Source organism: Furipterus horrens, unplaced genomic scaffold (genome assembly GCF_987537825.1).
Source record: "Furipterus horrens unplaced genomic scaffold, mFurHor1.1.pri manual_scaffold_2, whole genome shotgun sequence".
Classification (NCBI taxonomy): Eukaryota; Metazoa; Chordata; class Mammalia; order Chiroptera; family Furipteridae; genus Furipterus; species Furipterus horrens.
In genome coordinates, this window is record NW_028327172.1 from 88,719,029 (window position 1) to 88,730,663 (window position 11,635).

At 37.2% G+C, this 11,635-nt stretch overlaps 1 protein-coding gene across 1 annotated transcript; it reads right to left on the bottom strand.

Moving 5' to 3' along the window:
- Nucleotides 1–30: 30 nt before the first annotated feature.
- Nucleotides 31–10,948, bottom strand: MPZL2 (myelin protein zero like 2). Its single transcript, XM_090266024.1, has 6 exons — nucleotides 10,703–10,948; nucleotides 9,565–9,731; nucleotides 9,046–9,256; nucleotides 5,341–5,488; nucleotides 2,624–2,699; nucleotides 31–1,159 (listed from the first exon to the last, which is right to left on the bottom strand). Exons 1-5 carry the CDS (start codon nucleotides 10,827–10,829, stop codon nucleotides 2,636–2,638), a joined length of 717 nt encoding a protein of 238 aa, XP_090122150.1. The 5' UTR covers nucleotides 10,830–10,948; the 3' UTR covers nucleotides 31–1,159; nucleotides 2,624–2,635.
- Nucleotides 10,949–11,635: the final 687 nt, after the last annotated feature.

Genomic DNA, 11,635 nt, shown 5'->3' on the forward strand with positions numbered 1-11,635 from the left:
TTTTAAAAGTTCTTTTCTTTTCATAGCCCATTTATAAAGTTTCCTTTATCTACTAGTATAAGGGAAAAAATAATATAGTTGGTTTCATTCTGTTTTGGTATTTCTTTGCCTCATACCAAATTCTCTTCCCCAAACAAATTTAGAAAAAAATAAAAGATTTAAAACATCTCTTCCAATTCTCAGAGTTTTGTACAACTGTACAAAATTATCATCATCATTTAGGGTTGATTTTTCCACCAGTCCTGTTTTTTAAGTCATAAGATACTATTCCTGAATTCTTCTATTTAACTGCCTAATGATTCCAGTCTACAAATGAATGAGCATAGACTTTTCTCTTTTGTTATAGATCATTGGAATGGGGGAGGGAAGGGGCAGGGAGGACACAGTAAGCTAAGCAGTCATTCACTGCTCATGAAAGACCTGTATTGTATGTACAATACAGAAAAAAAGGTGACAAGTAGTTCATCCTGAGGGTGGCATTTGTCAATCTGTTAGCATTTAGGTAATCTCTTCTTAGTTACTCTGTGATTTATACTTGCTCTATGGTAAACCTTAGATCAATTTACAGAAAAAAGAAAAAATTATCATCTAGGATACTGAAATTCAGTAAAACAAGATGTGTCTCAGATTTAAGGAGAGCCATAAATATCAAACTGTTCTTTAACACAGTTTAAACATGGGATTTTCTGTTAATCAAAAACAGCTGGGAGAAATAGCTCCCATTTTTGAGAGTGGGAAGGAGAAAGCAAACATTAACTTCAGTAGCAAAAGTGCTGCTCTAAAGAAACTAATATGTAAAAGAAAATGTCATGATAGACAAGTTGGCTTTTATCACATTTGCTGTCTACATATGTATATACAAGTCATAACCTACAAAGCAGTATTTAAGGAGAAAATGTTGCTTCATAGTATACAAAAGCTAATTTGAAAATATTTGCACTCTAAAATTACATAAATCTTTAGTAATGGTACTGGGTGTGAGTCTGGTGGTATCTGCTCAAGAAGGGCCCTATGCTGGCTCCAGAGGGACATTGCTTATCTAAGTGGTTATGCACTGTAGAGCTGGTTGGAAGACAGGTCAAAACTGAAAAAGCCAAAGAAAAGCTTCCATTAACTTCAACTTATCCTAGGGTTCTGGTTCTTGGAAATCTTCAGCCTCCTGAAATACAAAAGTTTAAATGGATAATGCATTTGGGAAGAGTGCATTATGAATACCTAGCATTATGAATTACAAACATATCGTTAGATCTGTTGTTCATTGTGAATGAAAATATTCTTAAATATAATTATTCTCCCCATAATTTAACTTTTAAAGAAGTTTCCTGATCCTTATTCTCAGAGTCAGTGTCTTTAACTCATAGCCTCTGCCTTGTGCGGATGCTTGGATGATCCACAGCTCATTCACATAAACATTTCTTCTCTCTCCCTTTCTCCCTCCATTCCTTTTATTATAAGCAAAATCAAACATAGAGAAAAGTAGAGAAGACAGGAATTCACCCATTACCTAATTTGAAAGCATTTTCCCTTATTTAATATATTTTTTGGCTGCCAAATTACTCATTTTTGATCCCTAAATACTCCAATATGCATTTTTAAAATAGGAACATTTTTCTGTATAACCACAATATCCTTATTATATTCAATAAAAATTCATAAATCTACAATATTATCCACATTCAAATATTATTCAAGACTCCCAATTATCCCCCCAAATCTTTTTACAAGTAGTTTTTTCAAACTAGTATTCATCGAGTCAGGGATCACATGTTGCACTTGATTGTGTTAGTACATTAAATTTTTTTGAATGTGAAAGAACCACCATCTTTTTTTTCCCATGACCCACATGTTAGAAAATTGCTTGATTTTAAAAATAAACAGCCCTTGGTAAAATTTCTGATACCAAATTTGTTTTTCTGGGTTTAAAAGAGAATCATTTCTCTCCATATTCTATTTATACATCCTTAAGGTCTTTCACTGGAGTTTTAGGCTATTAAAAGGTTACTCTTTTTGCAAATAATAGTGGACCTACTTCAGAGAACAGAAGAAATTTTGATTATATTAAAAATTGAATTATCCTAACACTTATGCCAAATAAAACTGAAATCTGGAAAAACAAAATACATACAACTAAAATTGGATAAAACAAAATTGCACACTACTAAAATCAGGTTCATGGTCCCAATAACTAACTGAGAGGAGCTGAAATCCATTTCACATAGTACAATAGTTCTGTCAAAATGTCAGGCACATCTATTAAGTCATTTTCTTAATTCCATAATTGATTTCCAATAAAACAAAACAAGCAGGTATTGATTATTTTGTTTAAAAAATATTTATTTACATGTTGAAAGTTTATTATCTGGGTGGAAAATATAGCCCCCAAAGCCTCAAACAATAATAGAATGAATTCTCTCAGTTTTAATGATCTAACTTCCCAATACTTTGCACAAATCACCCTCAAAGGGGAAGCCATCCATAATTACTAATAGAAGACTTTTACCTCCCTGATCCAGCTCCTCTAATTTGATATAAGAAACACCTAACAATCATATAATCTGGGAGATACACTTTAGAGATGAGCCAGAAAGGTAAGGAAAGAAATTAACCCATCTGTGAACCTCACCATCTAAGAAAGTTAGTCTGTATCTTCTAAATAAACAGCAACCTTTTTTTCTTGGTTGAATCTTTCTTCTTCTGTTCTGTAACAAAAAAATAAATCAGAAACTAATGTCAAGTCAACAATACAGGAAACAAGGGAGGCCAGTCTTACAAAGCTTCAGGTGATGTATTTTCCCCCATGCACCTGGGTGTAGATCCAAGCATACAGAGCTGTATCACTAGTGCCATCTAACTAATAATACTCATGTCTTAGCATGGCCCTGGGTATCTGAACTCAGAAATTTTTCAGAGTATTTTTAGAAGGGAATATTATGGTTTGGGAACTCCAGGTACTTAAAGAAGATAGTTTACTATTAGTATCTTACCTCTAATTCTACTCCTTGTTCAAAAAAGAAAAAGTTTTGAGGGGAGGGAGATTGGGGAACTGGGAGAGAGAGGTGAAGGGATTAAATACAAATTGATAGTTACAAAATAGTCATGGGGATGTAAAGTAAAACATAGAGAATATAGTGAATAATATTGTTATAACTATGTATGGTGCCAGTTGGGTACTGGAGATATCAAAGGGAACACTATGTAAAGTATATGACTGTCTAACCACTATGCTGTATACCTGAAACCAAGACAAAATAATATTGAAAGTAAATTGTAGTTGAAAATGTTAAACAAGAAAGAAAAAGGGTTTTTTTGTTTTTCTTTTTGTTTTTTATGTTGACCTAGAAGTCATCTTTATTGATTATGCTCTCTTTAAACCAGAACCTCAGAGTTGTGTTCATTAGGCTCCTTAAAATCAATTCTACTTACTTCAGTAAAAATTTCTTGAGAAAAACAAGTGGTACTAGGAGCACCAAAAAAACTGCAACTTGTGCAAAAGAATGAATTTGAATTCCTACTTTACACCATATACAAAAATTAACTCAAAATAAATCAAAGACCTAAATGTAAGACCTAAAATTGTAAAACTCTTAGAAGAAAAAAACATAGGCATAAATCCTCATGATCTTGGATTAGGCAATGGTGTCTTAGATATGATACCAATAGCACAAGCAACAAAAGAAAAAAATAGGTAAATTGGACCTCATCAAAATTTTAAAATTTTGTGCTTCAAAGGACATTATCAACAAAGTGAAAAGACAGCCCACAGAATGGGAGAAAATAATTGTAAATCATAAACTTAATAAGGTGCTTTTAGATGCTCCAAAATAAGTAAGGAACTAGTACAACTCAACAATAAAAAGGCAACCCAATTTTAAATAGGCAAAACATTTGAATAGATATATCTTCAAAACAATATACAGATGGCCAATAAACACATGGAAGGATGCTCAACATCATTAGTCATTAGGAAAATACAAATCAAAACCTCAGTGAGAAGCCTCTTTTCACCCACTATAGCTATAATCAAACAGACAATAACAAATGTTGTCAGTGATGTGGACAAATTTGAACCCTCTATATTGCTGGTGGGGATGTAACATGGTGCAACTGTCTTGGAAAACAGTCTGGCAATACCCAAAAAAGGTAAACAGAGTTACCACACATTCCAGCAATTTCATTCCTAGGTATATACCCAGGAGAATTGAAAACATATATCTACAGAAAAAAAGTTATAGATGTATGTTCATAGCAGCATTAGTCAAAACAGCCAAAAAGTGGAGAAAATCTATATGTCCATTAACTGAATGAATAAAACAAAATGTGATACACACACACACTTGAATATTATACAGTGATAAAAAGGAATGAGTACTACTACATGCTGTAACGCAGATGAACTTTGAAAACATTATACTAAGTCAAAGAACCCAGACAAAAAGGCCACATATGGCATGAGTCCATTCACAGAAGTACCCAGAATAGGCCAATCCAAAAAGACACAAAGCAGATAATATCTGTCAGGGTCAGATGGGAGGGGAAAATAGTGAATGACAGCTAAAGGTTATGTACCAGTTTCTTTTGGGGGTGATGAATATATTCTGGAATTAGTGGTGACTATGAACTATTAAAAAGGTGAATTTTATAGGATGTAAATTTTATCTCTAAAAAATATTAATTGAGCACCTCATATCCACATGGGTGACTTTCCTAGGTACTGATTCATAGTGGCCCTGCTGACTGCCCAGTGGTTCTTAGAAATGTATGCATTAAAAGTAAGGAGTATTCTGCCCTGATTGGTGTGGCATCACCGGTTCAATTCCTTGTCAGGACATATGCCTGGGTTGCAGGCCAGGTCCCTGGTTGGGAGGATGTGAGAGGCAATTGATCAATGTTTCTCTCCTCTCTTTTTCCCTCCCATCCCCACTCTGTAAAAATAAACTAAATAAGTAAGTAAGAAGTAGTCTTAAAAAGGTTTACATAACAGATTTTTTGAAATTTTTATACAATATTATATCAGTTTCAGGTGTACACCCCAGTGATTAGATGTTATATACTTACTAAGTGATCATCCCGATAAATCTTGTACTCATCTGACATAATAGATTTTAATATCAAATCCTCCATAATAGAGAAAGGCTTTAATGAAATCTTTTGTAAAATTAAGAATCCTTTTATAAATTACTAATTCACACCCTAATTTATCCATACTGTGAATTTGAATTATTTTGTATAAGATTTACCTAAAGGGGAGACTATCTGTTCAGTTATTTAGCCTCATTGTAAAACACCAAGTGTCACCATAAAAGAGTATTAAAAGATTTTCCCAAAACCGCCCAGCCTTACGATTTTATCTCCACCACTTTATGAGCTCTTTCAGCCCATTGCTTTTTCCGGAAATGCTGAAAGAGGACCACCACAATTACTATTATGACCATCAGTGCACAGGCAGAGCCAATGGCCAGAGCCAGGAAATACATCTCAGAGAAGCGTACTGTAAGAAGAAAAAAGGTCAAATTAGGATTCTATAAGAGAGGAGGATTATGAGGAATTTAAAAGTATAATAGGGTCCCTATTATAATATAAAGATATTATAGGGATGTGTTATCATTAAATGGAATCTTTCTTTCTCCTACCATGTTACCTTGTAAACTCTAGCAACCATACAGACTACTTTAGAGGTTCTCAGATGTTAGCCTAGAAATAGCAGCAACCGAACTTTGAAACACAAATTATCAGGCCCCACCCCAGACCTACTGAATGACAGGTGGGGCCAGCAATTTGTTTTAACAAATCCTCCAAGTGACTCTGATACAAGCCAAAATTGTGAGAACTGCTAGACCAGTTGAGTAAGGTTATTGGTGATCTAATCAAATCTAGGGCCCAAACTCTTCCTAACCACCTTTGTCATTCAATTGGTCATTTATTCAAATTTATTAAAGCCCTACCATGTTCCAGGCACTAATGGAAATATCCAGCCAAAAGAAGACATTACCTTCAAGGAACTCATGCCCACCTGGAAGACAGGCGAGTAAGTCAGTAACTACAGTCATGCATCATTAACAATAGGGATATGTTCTGAGAAATGCATTGTTAGGCAGTTTTATCATTGTGCAAACATCATAGAGTCCACTTACACAAACCTAGATAGTAGAGCCTGCTACATACCTAGGCTTATGGAATAGCTTATTGCTTGTAAGCTACAAACCTCTACAGCATGTTACTGTACTGAATCCTATATACAATTATAGCACAATGGTCAGTATTTGTGTGTCTAGACATATCTAAACATATAAGAGGTACAATAAAAATACAGTATAAAAGATTTAAAGTGGAACACCTGTATGGGGCACTTACCATTAATGGATCTCACAGCACTGGAATTTGCTCTGGGTGAGTCAGTGCATGAGTGGTGAATGAGTGTGAAGGTCTAGGACATTACTATTGACTGTTGTAGACTTTACAAACACTGTACACTTAGTCTACTCAATTTATTTTAAAATATTTTTCTTCAATAAATTAACCGTAGCTTACTGTAACTTTTTTACTTTATAAACATTAATTTTTCAACTTTTCAACTTTTTTGTGATAACACAGCTTAAAACACAAACACATTGTACAGCTGTACAAAAGTACTTTATATCCTTATTCTCTAAGCTTTTTCCTATTTGTAAATTTTTTATTATTTATTCTTTTACTTTTTAAACTTTTTGTTAAAAACTAAGAAACACACATTAGCCTAGGCCTACATAGAGTCAGGATTGTCAATACCACCATTTCCCACCTCCACATCATATCCCACTAGGTCTTCAGGCGCAATAACACACGTAGAGTTGTCATCTATACTATGCCTTCTCCTGGAACACCTGAAGGACCTGCCTGAAGCTCTTCTTGAGGAGGTATCACTTTTCAGAAATATGTCCATGATGGTTTACTTGGTTTGTTTGTTTTGTCTCATCATAATTTTTTCTGTAAGAAGATAATGCACCACGAACAATTCTCTCTATTAATGAAAACATTTCAGTGTTGGAGTCCATGTTTTCAAATTTTTAAGGAACTTACTGAGGTCTGCAAAAGCTTCTGCTAAACTTCCACTGTGAATTTTCTTGAGGGTTCTTATTCTCCTGCAGTTTCCTTTTCTCTTGCCTCCTCTTCAACCATGTGTTGCTGTTCCAGTTCCAACAACTCCTCATTAGTCAATCCCTCAGGAACCACATCTAGGAGCTCCATAAATCATCCTTATCCACACTCAGGTTAAAGTTGTTTGCCGTCTCAACCACAGCCTTGTTTTTTGCAACCTTTGTGCTGTGACATGATGATGGCTATGATATCACTGGGTGATAACAATTTTTCAGCTCCATTATAATCTTATAAGACCACCATTGTATATGTGGTTCATTGTTGACTGAAATGCCATTATGTGGCACAGGACTGTATAGTCTAGTGGGTAAATGATGGAAGAGGAAACCCAGAGGTAAAGATCCCTAAACCAAGGTAGTCTGTGAAGCCTAGGTCTCCTGTCTTAGCTTGATTTCTGACTTAAAATTCAATAAACCCTCAGAACCAGGAAAGACATTAGATAATGTCTAACTCAGGGGTTCCTGGCCTGGAGTCCACAAAGGAGCAGTGAGGGGAGACTACGAGCCCACATTATCCTTGTCATATTTTGTGTGTGTACATTTTGGAGGGTGGGGGGAGACAGGCTTTCATTAGATCTCAAAGAGCAGTGATCTCATTATGTTTAAGAACCATGTGTTTGTGTCTAATCTGTTCATTTTGCAGGTGAAGAAACAGGTCTAAAGGTATGACATTATTTTTTTCAACATTCAGATTACTTCTCCAAGGGCACACAGCTCTCTCTTGATAGGGCCTTGGAGGATGGTACTAAGAATGAATGGAGGAAATCATACCACTTTACAGGGTAGTAATATTGTGTGTTGGTTAAGAGCACACACCAGAGAAAGCTAGGTTTAAATACCAGCTCCACCATTTACTAGCTGTGTCATTTGGGGTAAAAATTAACTTCTTTAAGTATAAGTTTCCTCTATGTATAAAATAGAGATAACAATATCTATTTCTTGAGTTCTTATAAAATATAAAAGTATTCGTTTAAATTATTCCATGCTGTGCCTGCACATAATAAATACATGGTAGCTGTTATAATTTTCAATACAATTCAGAGTTTGGGGAATATTTACATTTATTATGTCATTTTATCCTCACCATAATCCTTGCTATATTATTTTTACTTCACTGGAGAGGGAGAAAAGTGATATATTTACAGCTGGTAAATGGTAGCATTTACAGACCCAAATTTACAACTCTGAGGTGTTTTGGTCTTTGCTCTTTGTTATCTGGCACAGCTTCCCAGGTTGTTCTTTATAGACTGTAAGCAATGACAATTCATTAGTTTGGAGCACAATTCTGGAGCCAGAGATTCTTGGATTTGATTTCTGCATGACTCCTTTTATCAGCTGCATGACTTTGGACAAGTGACTTAATCTCTATGAGCCTCAGTTTCCTTGCTAGTGAAATCGGGGGGTGTGGGGGGAGCTAAGAGCACAGTAGACTAACATGATATGTAAAGATTAAATAAGATATGCACAGCCCCTAACACAACTCAATAAACAATAGCTATCTTTATTGGTATCTGCCTCCTAGGGTGGTTGTGAGTATTAAATGAGAGTAATGTTGAGCACTTTGGACAGTACCTTACAGAGGAGGCACTCAGTAAGAATCGTATAAGTAAACAAGTGAATGAACAGACCTATTGTTATTGTTTTATCAGAAAGTTGCTTCCTCACCCTTTTACAATCTCAGTGCCATTTTTGTACCAGATTCCCTAGGTCCCTTTGGTTTACTTTCTGTTTCTTTCCACAGTCAAACAAAGCCTTTCTCTTTTTACCCCAGGAGTCATCACTCTCCCTCCATGGTTTCCAGATTTGAAGGGTTTAGTACTTCTCTCTGCTCTTTCAGCCATCACAAAAGATTGCCCCTCTCTTTTCTACTAGTTCTCACACTTCCCAAAACTGTTTGCTCTGCGTAACCTACCAGTCTGCACGACGCTGAGCCGGATCTCCCCTACCAGCCCATCAACATCAGGTGGGTTCTTAACCTGGCAGGTATATGTCCCATTGTCATCAAACTGCAGCTTCCACAGGATGATGGAAACGTCATAGCGCTCAGGGTTTCCATCCCAGACTACCCGGTCCTTGAACCGTCCACTCATGGGTTTGAAGGGATCCACGTGGTAGTAGAATACCTAGAAAGTAGAATTGGCAAACGGTCTTACTTAGTGCCTGGGCAAGGAGGCTGAGAGGGTGGAGGTTGAAACACCAGCAAGCCTCATTGCCCTATCTGCAGCCCTCTTGCAAGAACACCTTTCTTCCTCTTTCACCGACCTCTCAGTCTCAATTCTGTCCATTTCTGTCCCAAGAATTGTTTCCCAGCTTTTTACCCTCTGCTTGTTCAAAAAAAAAAAAAAAAAAAAGTGCAAGAAGGGCAAGGAGAAATAGACTGGCTTATTTTTCTAACTAAAGATCCCCTAGAAAATGACAGTAATCTACTTACAAACTGCTCAGGCCCCCCATCTTGGGGACGGAAATTCCAAGTCACTGTCAGAGCATCACCTACAGGGGCAAAGCTGGAAAAAGTGCATTTTAACCGAACATCCGTCCCATTAACAGCCTCCAGCACTCCAGAAGTGTAAATTTCCACAGCTGCTATAGGCCAAAGAGCTGTAATTTTTTAAAAAATGGAAAAGAAGGGTTAACAGGGTATGTGTATAAAGAGAACTTCTGCTGACTCGACCAAAATAAATGTTTGAATAGGGCATAAAACAACTGAAATGATCTGGCTTTCACTTGCTTTTCACCCAGAGTCTGCATGCCTACCTGTTTGCAACCTTGACCCTCCCATTCTGTGTAACAACTAAAAATATCTCACAGTAAAGCTTCTTAGTGCTCTCACTCTCTCCACAGCATGATACGCTAGCCTCATGGTACCCACTTCAAAACTACAAACATCAGCAAATAAAAATTGAAAGCAGAAACAAAAAATCTAAACTAACCATAGCATGAATTACACATGTATGCAAGTTAAGCATTATGCATTATGTATATAATGGTCCTTTAGCAGGGAAGTTTTCCAGAGAAGTTCCTTGTTATGGGGGTTTTGCACTATTCCTAGTCTTCTGCAGAAATTAAATTAATCAACCCCAAACAGTTTACGCTGGCTTGAACTCCTGAAACTTTACCACGTGGCCTTTTTTACCATGATATTTACATTTAGAATGCGCATGTTGGGGCAGTTTCAAAACCACAGTGGATCTCTCTCCTTAACAATTTTGTCCTTCCTAATGCTGCTAAGAGTCCCAGACAACATTCACACACAGAAATCCAAATGCCAAGTCCTGCCTGCAATGAGAGATTGAAAGTAGCCACAAAAGAATGGTTTGTAATCTGAGATTTGAAAGCCCTCTCTGTGCCTGAATCACTAGCAGCTGAAACACACCTAAACCTGTTTGTCCAAAAGCAGTTCCCCCAAAACAAGCCACAAACTTTGGTTTCAGTAAAGTCAAAACTAAAAAGATCTACAACTGTGGCTCAGGCTAAAAAAACCTCTTGCAACTTCTTAGACAATTAGCTAACTTCCGCGGTTAGGCAATGAGGGAGCAAATGCTAAGGGAAGCCCACCCACCAGCTCTTACCTGTGAGCTGTATGCCAAGGAGAAGCGCAGCGCCCGTAAGGCTCTTGCCATACATTAGGGGAACCCAGCCCTGACCCCTGAGACCAGACAAGGCAGACTGAGGGCTCTGACATCCTCTCAAGGCCATTGCTAAGGAGCGAGCACCCGAGTTTTCCCAGAGAGAGAAGTCAGTCCCTCACCTATGGGAATCTGAGCGCCTGTATCTGTGACTCATCCCTGCTCCGTTGTGCACTTTGCTGGAATGAAAGGTGGGGCCTCAGCTCCCAACGCCTCCTTTCCTCCTTCCTTCCCTCCCTCCCGCCCTCTACACTGTGAGCATGTCTGCACCAAGTCCCATGCTCTATAGTCCTCTATTTTTTAGTTAATCTGTCCTCTGGCCTCTGGATGGCCTCTGGATGGCCTCAGAAACAGTCAGAAGAGGTGGTGCTAGTCTGAAATATCCCAAGCTTCTTTGGATTTAGTCCAGACACACTTTTTAAAAAAAACAGACTTTGACCTTGCCTGGAAAGTGAATGTTCAAACTTAACTGGCAGTGATTTAACTTGCCAAAGTACCTCCCTAGGGCTATATTAGCCTAGGTCCTGGTACAAAACATCTCCAATCAAAATTCTCTAGCACCCTCTGTGGACAAAAAGTCCTACAGTTTCCACCCTCAATTTTAACCAAATGTTACCACAAGGATTTCTGAGCCTTTTCTAGCTTGTAGCTGTCCCTGAAACACACCTAAAATAAACAGACCAAAACAAATCTTAATGTTTTATGATCCTTTACCTTTGAAGGATTTAAAGAAGAATCAAGGTATCACCCCTGATCATTTATCCTACCATCTCAATACAGCCTGCAAAGAGCTTTCCTGTTTGTTATTTCATCTCCACAATACTTCCATGGGGTGTTCCCATTTCACCAGTGAGGGCACTCAGAGCCCAGAGAAGG